Source organism: Stegostoma tigrinum, chromosome 7 (genome assembly GCF_030684315.1).
Source record: "Stegostoma tigrinum isolate sSteTig4 chromosome 7, sSteTig4.hap1, whole genome shotgun sequence".
NCBI classification, from domain to species: domain Eukaryota; kingdom Metazoa; phylum Chordata; class Chondrichthyes; order Orectolobiformes; family Stegostomatidae; genus Stegostoma; species Stegostoma tigrinum.
This window is the reverse complement of record NC_081360.1, coordinates 96569726-96594772: the sequence shown is the minus strand read 5'-3', so window position 1 is coordinate 96594772 and position 25047 is coordinate 96569726. Positions and strand designations below refer to the sequence as shown.

Here is a 25047-nt window from a genome sequence, read left to right as displayed (position 1 = left end):
AAAATTCTAAACAGGCTTTGACAGGGTAGATGCACAAAGGTGTTCCACATGGCAGAAGGGTCCATATTAAAAAACAGCAGAACAAGAGTAGCTTAGATCTTGCATTAATCTGCATGACGCTATAATCAGGGGTCACAGTCAAAGGACACAGGATAAACTATTTCGGACTGAGAGGAGGAGAAATTTCTTTACCCAAAGAGTGGTGAACCTCTGGAATTCACTACTACAGAAAGCAGGTGAGGCCAAAACATTGGCTCATTTCAAGAATGACGCTCGAGTTGGATATTGCATTTCAGGCTAAAGGGATCAAAGGATACAGGGGAAAAGTGGGATCTGGTTACTGAGTGGGACAATCAGCTATGATCACAACTAGCGGTGCAGCGGCTTGAAAAGCTGAATGGCCTGCTCATGTTCCTATTGTCTATGTCTTGATGCAAAATTCTTACCTCTGAGCCAGAGGGCACAGGTTCAAGACTACCTGCTCTCGAGATGTATGTGAACATTTCTGAACAGGGTGGTTACGAACATATTTGCCCTCAAATCCATTTCCTCCACCCAATAAAGACTACCTGGAAAATACTGTTAACGAGTTTTATAGAGTCAGTATGAATGAAAAAATCCTGAAATGTCCCAGTGTCAAACATCGAGACAGACTTTTTACAGTCTAGAACAGCAAACTGAAGGATCAGCAACTTCTTATCAGTATTGTCATTAAATGTCTTCCTGCTATCACAAGCCCCTGACTTACTGACCTTGCTCAAACAGCAGTTAGTCAAACTTTTAAGACCAGAAGCTGAGAATGTGCATTATTAGGGCTTCAAAACTAACATGCATCTCAAAAAATGGATTGAACAACATAAATGCTGGAAAATTCAAACAGTATTATAGAGCACCCAATATGAAAGAAAGATAGGTTGAGCGTTTTGGCAGTTAGTTTTAAGAAATGGCTCACAGGCAAAATACCAACCTAAGTTGGTCTTCACATTGTTTGTTGGCCTGATACACATTGCCAGCATTTGCTCCATCTGAATCGATTTCAGAATTCCTTTTACCAATCAGGCCGGGCTACACGGGGCAACATATTTAACCATGCAACTCCAAAGTGCTACATCACTGTCCCTCGCATTTATATGTGATACCAGTAAAAGATTTTCCTTCATCCTTATAAAATCAAGGATGTGATGTGATACGTATCACGGGACACAAACCTTCTTCTACCCCTTAGGAAACTACAAGATCATTAGCTGCAAAGGCAGGATGTACACAGTGGCATTAGCAGTCTATAAAAACCCACGGCTGCTACTGTGGCTCCATAATGAAAGATCCACAGCCAGAGTCAGAATCTACAATAATGCCACACAGCCTGTTAAGTGCCAGAAATGCAGTTAATTGAACTCAAGAAGATCTCTAAATTTGTAAAATAATGGTGATTCAAGCAATATCATTGACAGTCATGTGGTTATTTGCCTCAGTTGCAGTACTCCCAACAAAATCCAACTCTAGAATGTAAATGATTAATTTAGGCCAAGATATGTGAACTAATGAGCCAGTTCAGTGAGCGAACCAACCACAGCATCCACAACCCGAGCTACAGATCTACTCAAGAATCTTATAGGCCAACATAACTGAATTGCAGAAACATGACTACAGTATTGGATCTTAATTGTTTAACGTGGTTCAAAACCAAGGACTTGCCTGGAAACTGGCTGTCATTATTGCCCATTACAAACCATACTTATAGAGTCATAGGTCACACAGCATAGAAAGAGACCCTTAAGTCAAAATAGTCCATACCAACCATAATCACAAGCTAAAGAGCTAGATCCACCTGCATGCGCCTGGCCCATGTCTGTCCAAAACATTTCTGATTCATGGGCGTATCTAAATATCTTTTAAATGTTGTAACTGTACCTGCATCTACCACTTCCTCAGAAGTCCAGTCCATATACGAACCACGTAAAAAAAAAAGTTGTCCCCATGTCTTTTTAAAATATTTCTTCTCTCACCTTGGAAATACACCTCCTGGTCTCAAAATCCCCCACCCTAGAGAACAGACACTTGTCTTCCATCTTATCTATACCTCTAATGATTTCATAAACTTCTACAAGGTCACCCTTCAACCTTCTACACTCCAGGGAAAAAAGTCAAAGTCTATCCAGCTTCTAATTTTAAGTCAATCCCTCAATTCCTGGCAACATCCTGGTAAATCTCTTCTGAGCCTTCTTCAGTTTAATAATATCATTTCTATAACAGGGTGACCAACTGATTGCCGCTTATTAATTTCATAAGAATACTATCACTTCTCCTAGTTTCCCATCAAACAGAGTATATCGTCACTGGTCACTATGCTAAAGTTGAAACTGACTATTACTATCAAAACCTCCAGTGGTTGAAGAAGCTTGGCAAAACGAATTGAATTTTTGGCCAAACAAGCTGGCAGTGTAAAGCCTATGTATATAATTACATGAACTTCCAAAAGATACTTGTTGAAATCCCTCATAAGCCAGTGTTGGCTGAAGTTTAAACTAACTACCTTGTTAGTAAGCTGGCTGAGTGACAGGAGCTAAAGTAACGATACAGTCATCACCAGCCATGGCATCATGGGTAGAATTCTCAACCTGAATCCACAAGTTGAGAGTTCAGTTCAATACAGTATTGTGGAAAGTTAGAGGTGATATCTTTCAGAAGTACATAAAAATAGGATGCAGGAGTAAGACCATTCAGCCTCTCAAACTTGTCTTGGCATTCATTGAATCGTAGAATCTCTGCAGTGTGGAAACTTCCTTCAGCCCAACAAGTCCACACCAACCCTCAGAGCATCCCAAGTAGACCCATTCCCCTATAATGCACCTATTCAACTCCACGGGCAAATCTGCATGGCTAATCCACCTACTCTGCACACCTTTGGACTGTGGCAGGAAACCGGAGGACTTGGAGGAAATCCACACAGACACGGGGAGAATGTGCAAACTCTGCACACACGCCCAAGGGTGGAATTGAACCCCGTTCCCTGGCGCTGTGAGGCAACAGTCTTAACCACTGTGCCACCCCCATTCTCTAAGATTATGGCTAAACTGTTCCAGGCCTCAAGTCCCCTCTCACACAAGCCCCTCAGTCTTCAATTCCAGATTTCAAAATAATCTAACTACTTCCTCTTTAAATAGTTCCAGTGATTTAGCCTGCACAGCTCTGTTGAGTGGAGGATTCCAGAAATTTACGAACTTCCGAAAGAATAAATTCCTTTGTACCTCAATGCTAAAATGATTTAACTTTAAATTTTATATCTTTCAGATGAATATTTAATTGAAGACCAGACTATCACCTCAGATGTATGTATATCTCTTTCAAAGAGATGGGGAATTATCTCCAGTGTTCTGGGCAATATTTAGCGTGCAGTCATCATGAAAAAATGAGATCACAATGCTACTTGTGGGAGCTTGCTGAGTGCAACCTGGCAGCTCTCTTTCCTGTTGTACAACAACTACACTTCAAAGTACCTTTCTGAGTGCAAAGCACTTTGGGACATCTGTTAACAATAAAGTAATACACTTTTGTTTAAGGAAGAGAAAGTGTACTAATCGGATGAGAATAGTGGCGTCCCACAAGAATCTGTCCTGATACCGCAAATGACAACCACATTTAATAACTATGATGATGGGATGGAAAGCTGCAGGTTCAAATTTGCTAATGGCACTGTCACACTGTAAACAGCGCAGGTGGGAACATAACATTATATTCAGGTATTAGCAAGCGTGTGAATGGGCAATGTATTAGAAAGCAGATTTCAACAGCAGAAAGCATGAGGTTTACTTTGGACGTATGAAAGGACAGAAAGGGGTGATTTCTAAACGGTCTAAGAATAAGGGGTAATCCAATCAGGACTGAGATGAGGAGGAGTTTCTTCACTCAGCTGTGAACCTGTGGAATACTCTCCCACAAAAAAAAACTGTTGAGGGCACTTCATTAGATATATTCAATAGGGTGCTGAATGTGACCCTTGCAGCTAAAGGGATCAAAGGGTATGAAAGGAAAGCAGGAATGGGATACTGAAATTGCATGCTCAACTACAATCATATCAAATGGTGTTCCGTGTCAAATGGCTGAATGACCTACTCCTGCACCTATCTTCCATGTTTCCATATGACAAGCTGAAAACAATTAACGTCTCGAGTGACTTGAGCTCCAGACTGACAGATCATTCAAATGTCATGATGAGGTACAGAAAATGATTAGGGTAAATGTCATTTCCTTATTCAAGAAAGGTAATAGGCTTAATCCTGGAAATTACCGACTGGTCAGTCTTACTTCTATGGTGGGCAAATTATTGGAGAGGATTCTGAGAGATCGTATTTATGATTATTTGGAAAAGCACAGTTTGAATAGAAATAGTCAGCATGGCTCTGACAGGGGCATGGCATGCCTCAAGCTTCTGTGAATTCTTTAAGGATGTGACAAAACACATCGATGAAGGTAAAGCAGTGGACGTGGTGTATATGGATTTTAGAAAGGCATTTGATATGGTTCCACATGGTAGGCTCATTCAAAAAGTAAGGTACCAAGGGATTCAGGGAAATTTGCTGTCTGGATACAAAACTGGCTGTCAATCAGAAGAGAGAAGGTGGTAGTAGATGGAAAGTATTCAGCCTGGAGCTTGGTGACCAGTGGTATTCCGCAGGGATATATTCTGGGACCTCTGTTCTTTGTGATCTTTATAAAAGGCTTGGATGAGCAAGTGGAAGAGTGGGTTAGTAATTTGCCGATGACACAAAGGTTGGAGGAGTTGTGGACAGCGTGGAGGGCTCTTGTAGGTTGCAACGGGACATTGACAGGATGCAGTGCTGGGAAAAGAAGTGGCAGATGGAATTCGATCCAGAAAAGTGTGAAGTGATTCATTTTGGAAGGTCAAATTTGAATGCAGAATACAGGGTTAACGGCAGGATTCTCGGCAGTATGAAGGAACAGAGGGATCTTGGGACCCATGTCCATAGATCCCTAAAAGTGGCTACCCAAGTTGATAGAGTTGTAAAGAAGGCATATGGTGTGTTGGCTTTCATTGGCAGGGCAATTGAGTTTAGATTAGATTCCCTACAGTGTTTAAGATCCATAAGGTTATGCTGCACCTCTGTAAAACTCTGGTTAGATCACACTTGGAGTACTGTGTTCACTTCTGGTCACCTCAGTATATGAAAGATGTGGAAGCTTTAGGGAGGGTGCAGAGGAGATTTACCAGGCTGCTGCCTGGACTGGAGGACAGGTCTTGAGGAAATATTGAGTGTGCTAACGCTTTTAAGGTGGACAAGTCCCCAGGTCTGGATGAGATCTATCCCAGGTTACTGAGGGAAGCAAGAGAGGAAATAGCCGGAGCCTTAACAGATATCTTTGCAGCGTCCTTAGACACGGGTGAGGTCCCAGAGGACTGGAGACTTGCTAATGTTGTCCCCTTGTTTAAGAAGGGCAGCAAGGATAATCCTGGTAATTATCGACCGGTGAGCCTGACGTCAGTGGTAGGGAAACTACTGGAGAAGATACTGAGGGATAGGATCTATTCCCATTTGGAAGAAAATGGGCTTATCAGTGATAGGCAACATGGTTTGTGCAGGGAAGGTCATGTCTTACCAACTTACTAGAATTCTTAGAGGACGTGACAAAGTTGATTAATGAGGGAAAGGTTGTAGATGTCATATACGTGGACTTCAGTAAGGCATTTGATAAGGTTCCCCATGGCAGGCTGATGGAGAAAGTGAAGTCACATGGGGTCCAGAATGTGCTAGCTAGATGGATAAAAAAAACTGGCAAGGCAACAGGAGACAGAGGGTAGTAGTAGAAGGGAGTTTCTCAAATTGGAGACCTGTGACCAGTGGTGTTCCACAGGGATCTGCGCTGGCACCACTGTTGTTTGTGATATATGTAAATGATCTGGAGGAAGGTGTAGATGGTCTGATCAGCAAGTTTGCTGATGGCACTAAGATTGGTGGAGTAGCTGATAGCAAAGGGGACTATATCAGAGATTACAGCAGAATATAGATAGACCGGAGAGTTGGGCAGATAAATGGCAGATGGAGTTCAATCCAGGCAAATGTGAGGTGATGCATTTTGGAAGATCAAATTCAAGGGCGAACTATACAGTAAATGGAAAAGTCCTAGGGAAAATTGATGAACAGAGAGATCTGGGTGTTCAGGTCCATTGTTCCTTGAAGGTGACAACGCAGGTTAATAGGGTGGTCAAGAAGGCATATGGCATGCTTTCCTTCATTGAGTGGGCTATTGAGTACAAGAGTTGGCGGGACATGTTGCAGTTGTATAGGACTTTGGTTCGGCCACATTTAGTGTATTGTATGCAGTTCTGATCGCCACATTACCAAAAGGATGTGGATGCTTTGGAGAGGGTGCAGAGGAGACTCACCAGGATGTTTCCTGGTATGGAGGGTGCTAGCTATGAAGAGAGGTTGAGTAGATTAGGATTATTTTCATTAGAAAGACGGAAATTGAGGGGGGGACTTGATTGAGGTCTACAAAATCATGAGGGGTATAGACAGGGTGGTTAGCAAAAAGCTTTTTCCCCCCAGAGTGGGGGACTCAATTACTAGGGGTCATGAGTTCAAAGTGAGAGAAGGAAAGTTTAAGGGAGATATGCGTGCAAAGTTCTTTACACAGAGGGTGGTGGGTGCCTGGAATGCGTTGCCAGCAGAGGTGGTAGACGCAGACACGTTAGCGTCTTTTTTTAGATATATTTGGACAGGTACATGGATGGGCAGGGAGCAAATGGACACAGACTGTTAGAAAATAGATGACAGGTTAGATAGAGGATCTTGATCGGCGCAGGCTTGGAGGGCCGAAGGGCCTGTTCCTGTGCTGTAGGTTTCTTTGTTCTTTGTTCATTCTTTTTTCATTGCAGCAAAGAAAGATGAGAGGTGACTTGATAGAGGTTTACAAGATGATGAGAGGCATAGATAGAGTGGACGTAAGAGACTTTTTCCTAGGGCGGAAATGACTATTACAAAGGGGCATAATTTTAAGGTGACTGGAGGAAGGCATGGGGAGATGTCCAGAGGTAGGTTCTTTACAGATAGTGGCTGGAACGTGCTGCCAGCAGTGGTAGTGGAGTCAGATAGATTAGGGCCATTTAAGCGACTCTTGGATAGGCACATGGACGATAGCAAAATGTAGGGCGTGCAGAGTAGTTTGATCTTAGTATAGGATAATAGGTCGGCACAACATCTTGGGCCGAAGGGCCTGTCCTGTGCTGTACTGTTCTATATTCTATAACAGGACACCGCCCTTCACACTTAAGGTTGGCAGAAATAATGCTTCACTAACCAACGGTTCAACCACAACTACAGTTTCTTGCATAGTTCCAAGCATGACCCTTTAAAGAAAACTTGTAATTGAGCAATTTCAATGTAGATTTACCAGAATGACAGAAACCAAAGGTTAAGTCACAACAGGAAATTACAGAAACTTGGATTCATTTCTCAGACGGTTAAAGGGTTGGTTAGGAGAACTAGGAGCAGTAAATAATTCAGCCCATTGAGCCTGTTCCACCATTTCAAACGATTATGGCTGATCTCAACTCGGCCTCAACTCCACTTTCCTGCCAACGCTCATGTTAATACTTCCTTCATGGGCCCACAGTAATGTTCCAATGAAGCATGAAGCAAGTTCGAGAAACCAAATCATATTTTTGCTTAGGCACTTTACAACTTTGAGGTCTCAATGCTGAATTCTCTAACTTTAGAAGCTGACTGCATTAAATCTATTCTGTATTTTTCTTAGATTCTCTCCCTTCTGTTTCCCCTCAGCTCCCAGGTTTGTTCTTCATCATTTTGCAGTCCAGTGACCATTATTTGGACTGTTGTTAACTAAATGTTAACTCTGCTTTCTCTCCACAGATATTGCCAGACCTGCTGAGTTTCACCAGCAATGTCTGTTTTTATTTCAGATTTCGAGCATCTGCAGTTCTTTGGTACCTTTTTCCAGTACAAAACATTCAGCTCCCTTAAATCTCAGGCAGTGTTTTCTCCCTCCAGTTAGAGCACTCAGTGATAAAAACAAACGGATGCAAGAGTCTCATGTTCAGGCATTATTTGTTCAATTAAAAGGGCAAGAAAATCTAGTTCTCACACACAAGCAATGAGCAGTAATCTGGAGCCAGATTACGTACCAGCCCTCATGTCACTTTGAAGGGGAAAAAAAATTAAGATAAAAGCCTTGAAATCAATTTGAGAAGTTATTGCCAGAATGCTTAATGTAATTTCCCACAACCAAATTAAATTATTCTTCGCTATTTTAACAGTGATGGCAAGCAGCTTAAAATAAACATTGTAAAATAGTTGAGATAGAAAATTTGCTAAGAGTTTAAGGGATGCCGTGGATCAGTGCCAAAGCCAAGACTTCAAGATTCTCACTGTTAATTGCAGGTCTTTGTTTGGGATATAATGGCTACGCATCAGAAAGTGGTGCTTGGTTGCACAACTGTTTTGAAACCAGCAGCAACAGAGAACTGGATGCTGCAAAACAGGAGACAACAACCTTCCCTCAGTTTGGTTGAAGTGTCAAAGTGGTTAGCTCATTTGGTTAGACACTGACATTGAACTGAGAAGGTTCTGCATGCTGCGCTGGGCGAGTGTTGCATTGTTGGATGTACAGAGTTTCATCAAATGTCGAGATTAGCTTCTTTCCAGGCAGATACAATCGATCACATAGCGCCTTCAACAGAAACTTGGGCTACTGAGAGTTCCTTTAAAGTACTAAAATATCACAACGGGCTTCATAAGAGCATCAAAAGTACAAGAGTACAGGAGCAAAGATATCGTCCTGAAATTATCTAGATCCTTGGTGAGGCTACACATGGCATTACTGGACGTGATTTTGGTTTCTTTATACACTAATATATTATTTGCCACTGAGGGAGTGCAACAAAGGTTCACCAAACCAATTCCTGGGATGTCTTGAGGAAAGATGAAATTCTCTGGAGTTTAGAAGAATGAGAAATGATCTTATTTAAACAGGGAAATTTCTTACAGGAACAGGGAGATGCAGGATGGAGGTTTCTGCTGGGTAGGGGTGGCTTAAACAGGAGACAATGTGTTAGATTCAGGAGGCATTTCTTCAACCAAGAGTGGTGAAGCTTTGGGATTCTCTACACCAAAGGACCGCGAAGACTGTGTTCAACACTGAAATTGATAGATTTTCTACATGTTAAAAACATCAAGCGATACAAGGAAAGTACATGAAAAGATGTTGAAACAGAAGATCAGCCAATGATGGTGGAGAAGCTCAGCAAGTCTGGCAGCATTTGTGAACAATAATCAGAGTTAATGTTTCAGGTCCGGTGACTCTTCCTCAGAACAGTTCAGAGGAAGTGTCACCAGACTTTTCCAACAACTTCTCTTTATATTCTTGATTTACAGCATCTGCAGTTCTTTTGGGTTTTTTTTAAAAATCAGCCAGTGCTGGATTGGGCTTCAAGGGCTGAATGACTTACTCCTATTTCATAGGTGCTAATGTGTCTGAAGGCTTTGTTGAAGTGTTAAGTTTTAAGGATTGTGTTAGGGCAGGATAAGGGCGGTCAAGAGGCAGAGAGATTTAGGGAGGAAATGACAGTACTTTAGACATAAGAGGCTGACTTGCAGCCACAATAGGTAGAGCAAATGATGAAAATTAGGTAAAAAGAGGAGGCCAAAACTGGAACAGCACCAAAGTCAAGCACTTCAGGACTGCTGAAATTTACCGAGACAGAAAGGCATGGTCCCTTCATGCCTTAGTGAACATCCCTTCAAAATATACTTGTTAATCATTCAAATCATTGCCACTTTTTCCAAATTGGAATACAACGCAGGTGTCAAATGCTGTGTACTGTCATTAGAAAAGGCGCTTTTTTTTAACCACATAACTAATGTGCTGACATTATTCAATAAAAGCATGTTTGACTGATTGAAGTCTTAAAAAGTACGAACACCGTGATGTAGAGATGCCAACTCCATTTGACCACTGAAGTTTTGTTTTGTTTTAGAAGTGGTTTGAATGCTCAAATGCATCCATCTATTTTCTCATTAGCAAGTACAGATTGACATGGGCCAATCTCACCCTGTCACTTGGTGTCAAAACTTTTTTATGATAATCGCTCCTATGAACAGCCTTGGGACATTTTACTATGCTCAAAGTGCTATATAATTGCCAGGCGTTGTTACGTTTATAACGGTGGAAACACAATCCACAAGTAAAAGCTAGCTGTTTAACAGGAGTTTATCGGTATCAAAAATAGTCTGCAGCTCAGCTCAACAGCACATTATAACTACAGTCTCTGGAGCTTGTCAAACGAAACCAACTTTCCTAACATGATAACTTGTGACCACAAACAAACAACTGTGGGCTGTTGAATCACGTTGTAATGAGTCATACATTGATCTGCTGCGCAATAATTTTTAATGAATATAAAGTTTGTCCTCTAGTTCCTATCCAACAATGCATTTTCTTTTTACTTTGCTATGCATTAACATATTTTGGGGTAAGTAAAGCAGAGGTTACTTAAACTACTCCAAAATGAAGCACAGCCCTACAAAGTATCAAAATAATAAGCAGCACTTTGTTGTGGTTGGGCAAGTGTTTGCTGGTTGATTTGTATAAAGCGTACATTCACTGCTACGTTCCATTTTAAATAGATTTGTTTAAAGAGGACCATTTGTGAAGCTGCAAGCCTAGATATAGAACATAGAACACAGAACAGTACAGCACAGAACAGGCCCTTCAGCCCACAATGTTGTGCCGACCATTGATCCTCATGTATGCACCCTCAAATTTCTGTGACCATATACATGTCCAGCAGTCTCTTAAATGACCCCAATGACCTTGCTTCCACAACTGCTGCTGGCAACGCATTCCATGCTCTCACAACTCTCTGCGTAAAGAACCTGCCTCTGACATCCCCTCTATACTTTCCACCAACCAGCTTAAAACTATGACCCCTCGTGCTAGCCATTTCTGCCCTGGGAAATAGTCTCTGGCTATCAACTCTATCTATGCCTCTCATTATCTTGTATACCTCAATTAGGTCCCCTCTCCTCCTCCTTTTCTCCAATGAAAAGAGACCGAGCTCAGTCAACCTCTCTTCATAAGATAAGCCCTCCAGTCCAGGCAGCATCCTGGTAAACCTCCTCTGAACCCTCTCCAAAGCATCCACATCTTTCCTATAATATGGCGCCCAGAACTGGACGCAGTATTCCAAGTGCAGTCTAACCAAAGTTTTATAGAGCTGCAACAAGATCTCACGACTCTTAAACTCAATCCCCCTGTTAATGAAAGCCAAAACACCATATGCTTTCTTAACAACCCTGTCCACTTGGGTGGCCATTTTAAGGGATCTATGTATCTGCACACCAAGATCCCTCTGTTCCTCCACGCTGCCAAGAATCCTATCCTTAATCCTGTACTCAGCTTTCAAATTCGACCTTCCAAAATGCATCACCTCGCATTTATCCAGGTTGAACTCCATCTGCCACCTCTCAGCCCATCTCTGCATCCTGTCAATGTCCCGCTGCAGCCTACAACAGCCCTCTACACTGTCAACGACACCTCCGACCTTTGTGTCGTCTGCAAACTTGCTGACCCATCCTTCAATCCCCTCATCCAAGTCATTAATAAAAATTACAAACAGTAGAGGCCCAAGGACAGAGCCCTGTGGAACCCCACTCACCACTGACTTCCAGGCAGAATATTTTCCTTCTACTACCACTCGCTGTCTTCTGTTGGCCAGCCAATTCTGTATCCAAGCAGCTAAGTTCCCCTGTATCCCATTCCTCCTGAGATGTCAAAAGATTTCACTTTCTACAGAGATGCTCCAAACAAACATGCTTTATTACGGAGAAAATTTTCGGCATCACCGGAAAGGAGCAAAGTTAATGCTTCGGGTCAAGAATCTTTCATCAAAACTAGAAAGGTTAAGGGATATAATAAAGTTGTAAGCAATTACAGAGCTAGATGAAGATGGGGTGGTGGGGGTGGGGGAAAGAGTAGGAGAGAGCAAGGTGCCTGTGATAGGATGTAAGCAAGAGTGATGAAATGACAAAAGAAATAATTGTGCAATGTAAAAGGTGGCGGTAATAGGCCAAACTAAATTAACAAAATATGGATGCAGAACAGGTGCAAAAGCTAAACAAAGAATAATCAATCACCAGCCGAATCTCAAACCAGGGTTTTAGTCTGGTGTGTGCGATGTGTCTGTTAATTTCTCATATCTGCATTTTCACCTTTTATGCACTCCCCTAAATTACAACGGAATTCTCCTTGCAATGAGTAGTGTGCCGCAGATCAGTGCTGGAGCCTCAATTTTTTTTAAACTATGTACACAAACGAGTTGGATGAAAAAACTAAAGATAAGGTTGTTAAATTTGATGACAGAAAGACAGGTAGAAAAATAAGTCATTAAAAGGACAGACGGAGGCTGCAAAGGGCTATTGATAGGTTAATCAAAGATCTTCCAGAATGGAGTATAATCTGGAGAAAATGAGAAACTGTCTATTTTGGCAAGAAGAATAGAAAATGCAACTACTTGCTAAATGGAGAGTGTACAGGACTCAGATCCAGGAGGATCAGAGTGTCCTATTCCATTAGTCACTAAGGAACAATAAGAACTTAAGAAAGCTAATAGAATGTTACCATGTAAAGTGAGGGGAAATAAAAACAAAAACAGAGAGGCTAAGCTTCAGTTTTGCAAGTTACTGTGAGACCACGTCTTGAAAACTGTACAGTATTGGTCAATGCATTGAAGAGAGATGTAAATGCATTAGGAGCAGTTCCAGGAAGGTTTACCAGATCAAAACCTGGAACGAGAGGGTTGTGTAATGAGAGAAGGTTGGACAGGCTGGACCACTGGCATTTAGAAGAGTAAGAATGACTTAATTGAAACAGGTCCTAAAAAGTGCTTGACGGGGTAAATGTGAAAAGGATGCTTGCTTTTGTGGGGAAAATCTATAATTATGGAGTCACTGCTTAAAAATAAGGGATCACCCTCTTAAGATAGAGGTGAGGAGAATTTCTTCCCCCCACAGAGGATTCAGTATGTTTGCAACCCTCTTCCTCAAGGAGCACTTGGAGCAAAATCTCTCATTTAAAGGCAGAGAAATATAGAAAACAGGAGTAGGCCATTCAAGTCTGCTTCACAATCAACTCAGTAACAAGCTTTCTGCCCATACCCTTTGATCTCTTAAGGCTCAAGAAACACATTTAATTCCTTCTTGAAAACATTCAATGTTTTGCCCTCAGCTTCTTTCTGTGGCAGAGAATTCCCAGGCTTACCATTCTCTGGGTGAAGGCATTTCTCTTTATCTCAGTCCTATTTGGCTTTACCCGCATGCTTAGACAGAGTCCTGATTCTGGAACAGAGTCCTGGTCAACTGGAACATCCTTCTTGTGTTAATCCTGTATAATCAGGTTATAACTTTGTAGCTTTTGAAGAAATACCTTCTCATTCTTCTAAACTCCAGTGAATATAATTTTAACTGATCCAGTCTCGTTTTAAGTCACTATCGCCATCCCAGGAATCAGTCTGGGAAATGTTTGTTGCATTCCCTCCACAGTCAGAACCTATTCAGATAAGGAAACGGAACGTCTGCACAATACGTCAAGGTGAGGTCTCACCAAAAATATGGACAATTGTAACAAGCTGCTACGGTACTTGAATTTTCTTGCTATGAAGGCCAATATTACATGTAAGAGATAGTAAGAACCTGTGATGCTTGACTCCAATATACCACGTGCCTTCTTCACTGCTTGCTGCAATTCTATGCTTACATTCAGTGACTGGGGTACATGAACACTCAGGTCACATTGCACTCCCCCTTTCCAAATCTAGTATCATTTAGATAATAACCTACCTTCCAGTTTTTGCTACCAAACTGGAGAGGCAAATAGACCCTTGGTGAGGGGGTGAAATATTATCAGTGAAGTAATCGAATCAGCTTTGATCTTATTGAATGGCAGAGAAGCTACAGGCACCAAGTGGCTTACTCCTGCTCCTCAACATCCATGTGTCATCTTCAGCTTTTGCAGAATTTCTTATCAGCACAGCACTGATCTTCCCCCCACCAATCACCACCACCAGTTCTTAGAAATTGATGGTCTGCTTTCTTTTCCAGTTTAAGAGCAACTCCTCCTGTTTATACAGATTGCACCATCTCATACAGTAGTGACTGTAACGACTTCAGCCAGGTGGATCTCAGAATGAGTCCCCTGATTAGGGTTGTTAATCTGGTCCAATCAGGGAGTCCTAGCTGAGTGATATAAATTTGAGTGTCAGAGGTTCTGTTCACTCAGAGCTGGCTTGGAAGCTGGATCAACGTCAAGGACTCTCCACGAGTAAATAAAGGGTAACTTGCCGACAGGATACCAGCCTCTGTGGAGTTAGTTCACTCACGATGACGTGCAAGATAGGATTGACATGTGAACTTTTCAATTCAACCGCTTTAAAAAGCAGCAACAATGTGCATTCATTTTAGTGCAATGAAGTCAGGAAAGCATGCCGAGCCATGTTACAGGGCTCTTAAAAACCTGACATTACGCCACATAACAGGATATTGAGACAGATGACGAAAAGATCAGTCAAACAGATATGCTTTAAGAATCATCTTGAAAAGAGATGAGTGGTTTTGGCATGGAATTCCTGAGGTTAAAACCAAAGCAGCTAAAAATCAAAGTAACCAGTGAGCAATTCTAAATAGCTAGAGACCAGATTTGGAGCAGCAAGGGTCCTCACCTGAAACAAACTTTCCTGCTCCTCTGATGCCACCTGACCTGTGTTCCTCCAGTTCCACACTGTTGTCTCTGACTCCAGAATGTGCAGTTTTTACTATTTCTGAGTGAGCTATATCTGAGCATTGCTGTGTTTGAGCAGAATACAGAAATTGGGAGGGAGAAGGAATCTATGACCAAGAATAAGAATCATAATATGAGGTAATGGTGAAAAGGGATCCAATGCAAGTTAGAAAGCCCAGGGTGATGGATAGACAGGCCTTGTTGCAAGCCAACATAGGAAGCAGAGTTTTGGGATAAGCTTATGTTTACATAGGGTGGAAGGTGTTTACTAGGATGAAAGTGTTTGCAATCCTGTTAAAGACTCATTCTAAATATACTACACACACATCAGATGCATGATAACTCCAAGAGGTCACACAACTCTTTTCACTCAACACTACATATAAACTGACAACGCCTGCTGCTTGATTTGCAATGCTCCCTCTCCTAACATTCTGCAAGACAACTTTGCCAGAGGTAAGGACGCAGCAACCCAGTCTATTGCACAGAAATCACTAACAAAGCTACCCTTTGTTTTGCTATCTTAAGCTCAAAACCCACAAATGCAGTTTGCAGATTTTTTGACGGCCATTTGGAATTGATTTTCACAATTAATCTACACATTACAAATACAGCTACTTCCACACACCTCTATTGTAAAAATATTAATTTCTATAGCACCTATCATGGCCCAGGAACACTCAAACCTTACAGGCAATGAAGCACTTTTGAAGTATTGTCCCTGGTACGCAACAGACAACAGTTAATGTGCATACAATAAACTTGTACAAAAAGAAATGTGGTAAAATGTCCAGGTGATCTGTTATAAGTGATGCTGGTTAAGGAAGAAATAGTAGTTAGAATTCTGTGTAGGCAATTATATCCTTCAAATCCATCCAGATGTAACACTCAACCTCTGCTCCTTGCCACCTGCTCTCACTCTCCATCCACCTGACTATCAGAATTCCTCTTACACACGTATCTCCTGACTGATCATATCTAACTCCACCAACCCTCCCTTTGCCTCCCTCAAATTAAGACTCCTTCCTCACCCCTACACAGCCCCCTTGTGCAAACCCCTCTCATCCCCGCCCCACATCTCCCCTCCTCCATTTTCTCGCCCATTAACCAGATTCCTCATCACCGCCACTGAAATCCTCCATCCCATCCTCTCTTCCCAACCCCATCCCTTTTCTCCTGAGAGGGGCAACACAGTGCCTTGGTGGTTAGCACTGCTGCCTCACAGCGCCAGGGACCCAGGTTCGATTCCAGCCACAGGCGACTGTCTGTGTGGACTTTGCCAAGTTTCCCCATGTCTGCATGGATTTCCACTGGGTGCTTTGGCTTCCCCATAGTCTAAAGATATATAGGTTAGGTAGAACTGCCAATATTGGAGAATCTGAGATAACATGGGGTAGAGCTGGACGAACGCAGCAGGCCAAGCAGCATCAGAGGAGCCTTTTTCATTTTCTGAAACGTCAGCTTTCCTGCTCCTCTGATGCTGCTTGGCCTGCTATGTTCATCCAGCTCTACCCCTTGTTACCTTCAGTTTAGATGGATTGGATATACTGAAATTGCCCATAGTGAACAGAGATTCGCAGGCTAGGTCAATTAGCAATGAGAAATGCAGGGTTACAGGGATAAGGTAAGTATGCTGGGTCTGAGTGGGATGACAATAAAGACACGATGGGCCAAATAGCCTCCTTCCATACTGTAGGGTTTCCATGATTCTATTATTCTCTTCACCCAACAGTTCTCATTCCCCTCCACACTTCCCTTTCATTCTTTCACCATCCCCGTCTCCCTCATTCGCCCATCTCTCCCCTCCCCAACCCCCGCCCCCGTCTCTCCCACTCCATGTCCTGCCCTCTCCCCTACACCTTCCTCCCATACATTTCTCTTCCCCCTCCGTGAAGCCTCCTACCCCTCTGACTCCGCTCGTCCCCCCCACTCCCGATAGCCCCGTATTTGTATATCACCCCCCCCCCCCCCCCGCGGACTCTCTGCCCCCACCCCCTCACCTTTCTTGTCCATCAGCCACATGAAGACGAAACAGGGCAGGAAGCCGATGGGGCCCCACAGCACCAGCAGCGTGATATCCAGGGTGCTGAAACCTAGGGCCTGCTTGGCCGAGTTCTGGATGGGGCCCCACGAGTTCCACAGGAGGCCCTGCACGAATCCGAGCACCGAGAAGGCGGCCAGGATCAGCCAACGGCGCCCGTACAGCCGGCTGCCAACCACAGCCGGGCCCAGCAGCGGCTGGCCCTCTTCGTGCTGGGCGCCCCACATCTCTTGGCCCCCAGCACCCGAGGCCCCCGGTTGGCTGACCGTTTACAGCCGAGGTATGTCCGCCACCTGCCCCGGTCCCAAATCAAAACAAGGAACCGGCACCGACCCGATCACCCGCGGCTCCCCGCCCCCAGCTCCGACGTCGTGACGTAATTCACGCCCGCACTGCGACGTCCCACGTTATCCACACCCCGAGCCCAAAGTCACCGTGCAATCCGCGTTCAAACACGACGCAAATGGCGTCCTCAACACACGTGCCTGGCTCCCTGACGTCATCCGCGCCCGGTCTCAGGTGATCGCCGCACCTGCTCGGGGAGGCATGGCGCGCAACAATGCGCACGCGCGCTGTCCTCCTGCCACGCCCCTCTTACCTGAGGTGTGTGTACCTGTGGGCGGTCCTGAAGTGAGGACTCAGAGGCATGGGTTCAAATCCCAATCCCGACGCTGAGCGTTTTAGATATCAACTCATTAAATTTGGCACCAATGTACAATCATAGGAGTTAATAGGAACTGCATATGCTGGAGAATCCGAGATAACGAAGTGTAGAGTTCTACACTTTGTTATCCATAATCATTGGAGTGTTTGAGAACAGAGGGCGTGGCCTTGGAATAAAGCAATGCCAATTTATGCCTAAAATGAAAAGGAATTTCACTGTCACAGGATTGTAAGTCTTTACAGCCTGTTTACCACAGACAATGTGGGACAGAGTCATTACGTACATATCAGGCTGAAAAATCTTTTTGATCTGTATATAAGGCTGAGATAGGTTCTGAGGAAGGGTCATTGGATGAGAAATGTTAACTCTGATTTTATTCTTCCCAGAAGATTTTTATTTTTCTTTATTCATCCATGGGATGAGGGCATTGCTGACCAGGTAGCATTTATTAACCAGCCCCAATTGCCCAAAGGGCAGTTAAGAGTCAACCACATTGCTGTGGGAGTGAAGTCACATGTAGGCCAGACCAGGTAAGGATAGCAGTTTCCTTCCCTACATAACATTAGTGAACCAGGTGGGTTTTTCCGACAATCGACATTGGATTGAGGGTCATCATTAGATTCTTAATTCCAGATATTTATTGAATTCAAATTCCAACATCTGCTGTGGCAGGCTTCAAACCTGGGTCTACAGAACATTATTTGGGTTTCTGGATTAACAGTCCAGTGATAATGCCACTAGGCCATCGCCTCCTCCTCAAGACCTGCCAAGCTTTCCCAGCAACTTCCCTTTTTCTTCCTGATTTGCAGCATCTCCAGTTCTTTCGGTTTAGATTCTTGATCAGTAAGCCAAGCAAGGATTATGGGGAAAGGAGAATGCCCAAATGTCTAAAACTAGGGAGCATGCATTTAATACCAGAGTGGAAAATTTCAAAGGAAACGTGAGGGCCAAGTTTTTTACACCAAGAGTGGTAGGAGTCTGGAATGCCCTGCTAGTGTGGTGGTGGAGGAAGATGCAATAGGGGTGTTGAAGGGGGCTATGGATAAGCACGTGAATATGCAAGGAATGGAGGGATATGAACCAATGGCAGGCAGAAGGGATAAGAGATTTGGCACGACATCGTGGGCCAAAGGACCTGTTCCTGTTCTATGTTCTAATGGACATGAGGAATGTCAGATCAGGCATAATCTTGTTGAATAGCAGTGAAGGCTCAAGGGTCTGAGTGGCCTACTCCTGTTCATATTTCTTATGGTCTTAGAGTACAACAAGCGGCCTTTGGCCATTGAGTCTGTACTGCAAAAAATACACTATTGTATTCTTGACTGTTATGACACTACAACTGTTTATCCAAATACTTTATCAAGGTTGTGAGGTTACCTGCCTTGACTATCCTCCCAGGTAGCGCATTCCAAACCCTACCAGCAAAGCTGTCATAGTCCCACACTTTCATTAAGAGAGAGGACTGATGATTTAACTAATGGTCAAAGTGCTTCAGGAAATGGGAGAGACTGAGAAGGTGGGATCTTCATCATAACCTCAGCTCGTGTGGGAATTAAATCCACACTGCTGGTGCCATTCTATGCCACAAACCAGCTTTCCAGTCAACTGAGCTCATCCTCTGGGTTAAAAAAAATTCCCTCAAATTCCCTTTAACCAGTTTGCATTTCACTTTGAAAGTATGAACGCTTATTATTGACTATTCAACAAAGGGGAGAAATGCCTGCTATACTCATTTCTTTGTGAGGTACATGGAACATTCCTTGTTCCAATCTTGCTGAGATCTCTCCCCACAAATCTTTCTTTGGTATCTCAATAATGTTATTGGTGCTGCTTCCTTCTCTTGTATGAAATTAGAAAAATAATTAATTTTGCTTCCAATTTGCACGTCATTCTCACCTTCACCTTTTCCATCTCTGATGATCCAATTCTTTTCATCAACTTCCCTGATTTCATGTCTAGGAATAGACTGACCACCAATATCCACTACAAACCCATTGACTCCTACAGCTACCTCGACCATACATCATCGGACCCTGCTGCCTGTAAGTCCTTCATTCCATTCTCCCAGTTCTTCTGTCTCCATCTAGAATTCTTGGAATTTCATAGAATCCCTACAGTATGTAAGCAGGCCATTCAGCCCATTGAGTATACACCAACCCTCCAAAGTGCACCTAACCCAGACCCACCCCTACCCTATTCCTGTATTTCCCACCCTAGACGCTGTGGGCAATTTAACATTGCCAATGTACCTAAAACCTGCACATCTTTGGACCCAAAGGAAACCCACGCAAATAAGGGGAGAACATGCAAACTTCACACAGACAGTCACCCAAGGCTGGAATCAAACCTGGGCCCCTGGCGCTATGAGGCAGCAGTGCTAACCACTGAGCCACGGTGACACCACCATCAGTTCTGATGATGCCAAATTCTCACTGTCCTAGAACTTAGATACATGTTCCATATAAAGCAGCAATATACCTAAATTTCTCTCAATCCAATCTGCTGTACTCGCTACTCACAATGTATACTTTGGGGAGAAAAAATGCACGCTGGGTGACCGCTTTGCAGATCATCTCTGCTCTATCCATAAGAATGACTCTGACCTTCCTGTTGCCTGCCACATTGACACGTCAATCTGTTCCTTGGCCAGCTTATCTATCTCAGACCTGCTGCAGTGCTCCAGTAAAGCTCATCACAATCTAGAGGAACAACATCTCATATTTGGACATGTACCTTGTGTTTTACATCGGAACTGAGAAACATATAGAAACATAGAAGGTAGGAGCAGGAGGAGGCCATTCAGCCCTTTGAGGCTGCTTCACCATTCTTCACAATCATGGCTGATCGTCCAACTCAGTAGCCTAATCCTGCTTTCCCCCCATAACCTTTCATCCCATTTGCCCCAAGTTCCCATATCTAATTGCCCGTTGAATATATTCAATGTTTTGGCATTAATTACTTCTTGTGGTAAGGAATTCCACAGGCTCACCACTTTTTGGTGGAGAAATGTGTCCTCATCTCCGTTCTAAATTGTTTACCCCAAAACCTCATACTGTGGCAGAGATAATGGGAACTGCAGATGTTGGAGAATTCCAAGATAATAAAATGTGAGGCTGGATGAACACAGCAGGCCAAGCAGCATCTCAGGAGCACAAAAGCTGACGTTTCGGGCCTAGACCCTTCATCAGAGAGGGGGATGGGGAGAGGGAACTGGAATAAATAGGGAGAAAGGGGGAGGCGGACCGAAGATGGAGAGTAAAGAAGATAGGTGGAGGGAGTATAGGTGGGGAGGTAGGGAGGGGATAGGTCAGTCCAGGGAAGACGGACAGGTCAAGGAGGTGGGATGAGGTTAGTAGGTAGATGGGGGTGCGGCTTGGGGTGGGAGGAAGGGATGGGTGAGAAGAAGAACTGGTTAGGGAGGCAGAGACAGGTTGGACTGGTTTTGGGATGCAGTGGGTGGAGGGGAAGAGCTGGGCTGGTTGTGTGGTGCAGTGGGTGGGTTCTCACACACCACCCTACCAACCTCCGGATACAACGCATCATCCTCCGACACTTTCGCCATTTACAATCCGACCCCACCACCCAAGACATTTTTCCATCCCCACCCCTGTCTGCTTTCCGGAGAGACCACTCTCTCCGTGACTCCCTTGTTCGCTCCACACTGCCCTCCAACCCCACCACACCCGGCACCTTCCCCTGCAACCGCAGGAAATGCTACACTTGCCCCCACACCTCCTCCCTCACCCCTATCCCAGGCCCCAAGATGACATTCCACATTAAGCAGAGGTTCACCTGCACATCTGCCAATGTGGTATACTGCATCCACTGTACCCGGTGTGGCTTCCTCTACATTGGGGAAACCAAGCGGAGGCTTGGAGACCGCTTTGCAGAACACCTCCGCTCAGTTCGCAACAAACAACTGCACCTCCCAGTCGCAAACCATTTCCACTCCCCCCCCCCAATTCTCTAGATGACATGTCCATCATGGGCCTCCTGCAGTGCCACAATGATGCCACCCGAAGGTTGCAGGAACAGCAACTCATATTCTGCCTGGGAACCCTGCAGCCTAATGGTATCAATGTGGACTTCACCAGTTTCAAAATCTCCCCTTCCCCTCCGGCATCCCTAAACCAGCCCAGTTCGTCTCCTCCCCCCACTGCACCACACAACCAGCCCAGCTCTTCCCCCCCACCCACTGCATCCCAAAACCAGTCCAACCTGTCTCTGCCTCCCTAACCGGTTCTTCCTCTCACCCATCCCTTCCTCCCACCCCAAGCCGCACCCCCATCTACCTACTAACCTCATCCCACCTCCTTGACCTGTCCGTCTTCCCTGGACTGACCTATCCCCTCCCTACCTCCCCACCCATACTCTCTCCACCTATCTTCTTTACTCTCCATCTTCGGTCCGCCTCCCCCTCCCTATTTATTCCAGTTCCCTCTCCCCATCCCCCTCTCTGATGAAGGGTCTCGGCCCGAAACGTCAGCTTTTGTGCTCCTGAGATTGCTGCTTGGCCTGCTGTGTTCATCCAGCCTCACATTTTATTACCTCATACTGCGGCCCCTGGTTCAGGACCCACCCAAATTTGGGAACATTCTCCCTGCATCTACCCTGTAGGAGTCATCAGATTCGAAACATAAACTCTGTTTTATCCACTCACATGCTTCCAGACCCAAATATCTCTAATAATTGGTGCCTTTGTTACAGATCTCTGTTTTTTCCACAAATTTCAAGCTGTTTTCGGTTCTGATAAAAGGTCACAGGGTTCAACTCGAGTTAACTCTGTTTCTCTCATCACAGATACTGCAAGAGTTGCTAACTTTCTCCACCACATTGTTTTTGATTAAGCATCTATCTACCTTTGAATTAAAATTATTTAATAGTTCTGCATCCATTGTCTTTTAACAAGGGAATTCTAAACAATCCACAACCTTCTGAGGCAAAAACCAATTTCATCTCTTAAATGGGCAGCCCCTTTTTTTTTAAGTAATGGTCCTTAGTCCTACAAGTCTTGATTTAAGCGGAGGGAATAATGGTGGCTTTGTTTTGCTTAGAGTAGTGGAAAGGCGGTGATGTAGTGGTAATGTCATTAGGATAGCAATGCAGAACTTCAGGCCAATTTTCTGGTGATCTGTTTTTGAATAAAAACCATGGTGAAATTTGAATTCAGAAAATAATAGGAATAAAGAGAACCAGTTTAATGGCAATCAACACAGATTGTCATATAAACCCACTTGGTTCACTAATGTTCTGTAGATAAGAAATCTACCCTCTTAATCTGCTCTGACCTACACGTGACCCCACACCCATGGCAATGTGGCTGACTTTTAACTGCCTTCTAAATGCTAGCCTAGCTAGTGACATCCACAAAGCATGAAAAAATGTTTCACAAAGAAGAAGGCTGAGATTGGAACCTGATTCATGTGTACAAAGTTCTGAGGGACTGGATAGGGAGAAACATGTCCCTTTAGTAGAGGGGTCAATATCTGAGGTCAAAGGTTTAAGGTAATGAACAGGAGGTTTGGAGGGGATTTGTGGAACGATTATTTACATCTAGAGGATGATGGGTATCTGGGACTCACTGCCTGAAAGGTAGTAAAGACTGGAACACAATGTACACTTGAAATACTATGATATATAAGTCAAGGGTCAAGAGCTGCAACAAACTGATGACTGGCTTGGGTATGATGGGCTCTAAAAACTGTATCATTCCAAGACACTAAAAAGTAATACTTGGAAATGAACATATTCACGGTTTTGAAACTCCCTTATGAATTGTAAAAAACTTAATGTGTCAGTGAGTAGTCAGGGCATAGAATACATGGGCAGAAAGTGTCGTGGAGACAGGGATAATTGAGACACTAAAGAGGGCATTGGATGATTATTTAAATAGAAATAATGTGCAAAGGTGTGGTGAAAAGCTGGAGATTGGTAGTTGGTAATCAACTCCTACAGTTACCTCGACCATACATCATCGGACCCTGCTGCCTGTAAGTCCTTCGTTCCATTCTCCCAGTTTTTCTGTCTCCACCTAGAATTCTTGGAATTTCATAGAATCTCTACAGTGTGGAAGCAGGCCATTCAGCCCATTGAGTATACACCAACCCTCCAAAGTGCGTCCAGCCCAGACCCACCCCTACCCTATTCCTCATTTGAAGAGCTAGTAGACCATTGTAGGTGAATATATGATACATGAACTGCACTGGTTCAAGACTCAAGTTCACCGTCAACTTCTCAAGAGCAATTAAGGATAGCCAACAATACCCACATCTCATCATGGATAAAAAGATAGCCTTAATAAACTACTGGATTCCTGCAACGCACCTGGTTCACTAATAACCTTTAGGAAAGGAAAACTGCCATCCTAACCTGGTCTGCCTGGCATGGGATTCCAGACCCACAGCAATGTGGTTTTAATCTTAAATAAAAAGAGGAAGAACTACAGATGCTGTAAATCAGGAACAAAAACAAAGTTGCTGGAAAAGCTCAGCATGTCTGGCAGCATCTGTGAAGGAGAAAACTGACTGACAAAAAATCTTCTGAAACAGCCTGAAAAACAAGTCAAACTAAAATCTTGCAGATGCTAGAAATCTGAAACAAAATGCAGGGCTGGAGAGACTCAACGGGTCTGGCAGCATATGTGGAAGGAGAAACAGAGTTAACATTTTGGACGTGTGACTTCATCAGAACTGAAGCACATCAGTTGTATTGATGATGAGAGTTGACCATCACTTCACAAGAGCAATTTGGGATGCCCAGTTAATGCCTGCTGGTGATGCCCATGTCCTGTGAACAAACCAAAAAGCATTCAAGTGGGGATGGATTTATCAAGATGTGCTGAATGATTTTCTCCTCGAGAGCCTGCAACTTCTGAATCATACATCCTGAAAATGTGCACTGGTTTCTGCTGCTTCCGGCTCCTTGGCAAAACTTGCCATTCTCGAAACAGAGAAAATAACAGCAGGATTTGGCCATTTAGCCCTTCAAGCTGCTCCAGTATGATCATGGCTGATCGTCCAACTCCTGTCTCTTCCCATGCCCTTTAATCCCCTTAGCCCCCTCATGGGGTGACACGACGGCTCAACGGTTAGCACTGCTGCCTCACAGCACCAGGGACCTGTGTTCAATTCCACACTCGGGTGACTGTCTGTGTGGAGTTTGCACATTCTCCCCATGTCTGTGTGGGTTTCCTCTGGGTTCTCCGGCTTCCTCCCACAGTCCAAAAATCTGCAGGTTCAGTGGATTGGCCATGCTAAATTGCCCATAATGTCTAAGGATGTGCAGGCTAAGTGGATTAGCCATGGGAAATGCAGAGTTACAGGGATAGGGTAAGGGGCAGGGGTCTGGATTGGATACTTCAGAGTATCGGTATGGACTCATTGGGCCAATGGCCTACTCCCACGCTGTAGGGATTCTACGATTCTTAGAGCTGTATCTAACTCCTCTTGAAAATGTTCAATGACTTGTCCATAACTGCTTTCTGTGACAGATATTTCCACAGGCTCACCACTCCCCAGGTGAAGAAATTTCTCCT

General features: G+C 44.0%; 1 protein-coding gene across 1 annotated transcript in view; it reads right to left on the bottom strand.

The window, feature by feature from the left end:
• Positions 1 to 17243, bottom strand: part of slc49a4 (solute carrier family 49 member 4) — a 72648-nt gene extending 55405 nt beyond the window's left edge. The window contains exon 1 of the mRNA XM_048534774.2: positions 16809 to 17243. Coding sequence (XP_048390731.1) covers positions 16809 to 17076 — 268 coding nt within the window. The 5' untranslated portion in view covers positions 17077 to 17243. The remainder of the gene's footprint in view (positions 1 to 16808) is intronic.
• Positions 17244 to 25047: the final 7804 nt, after the last annotated feature.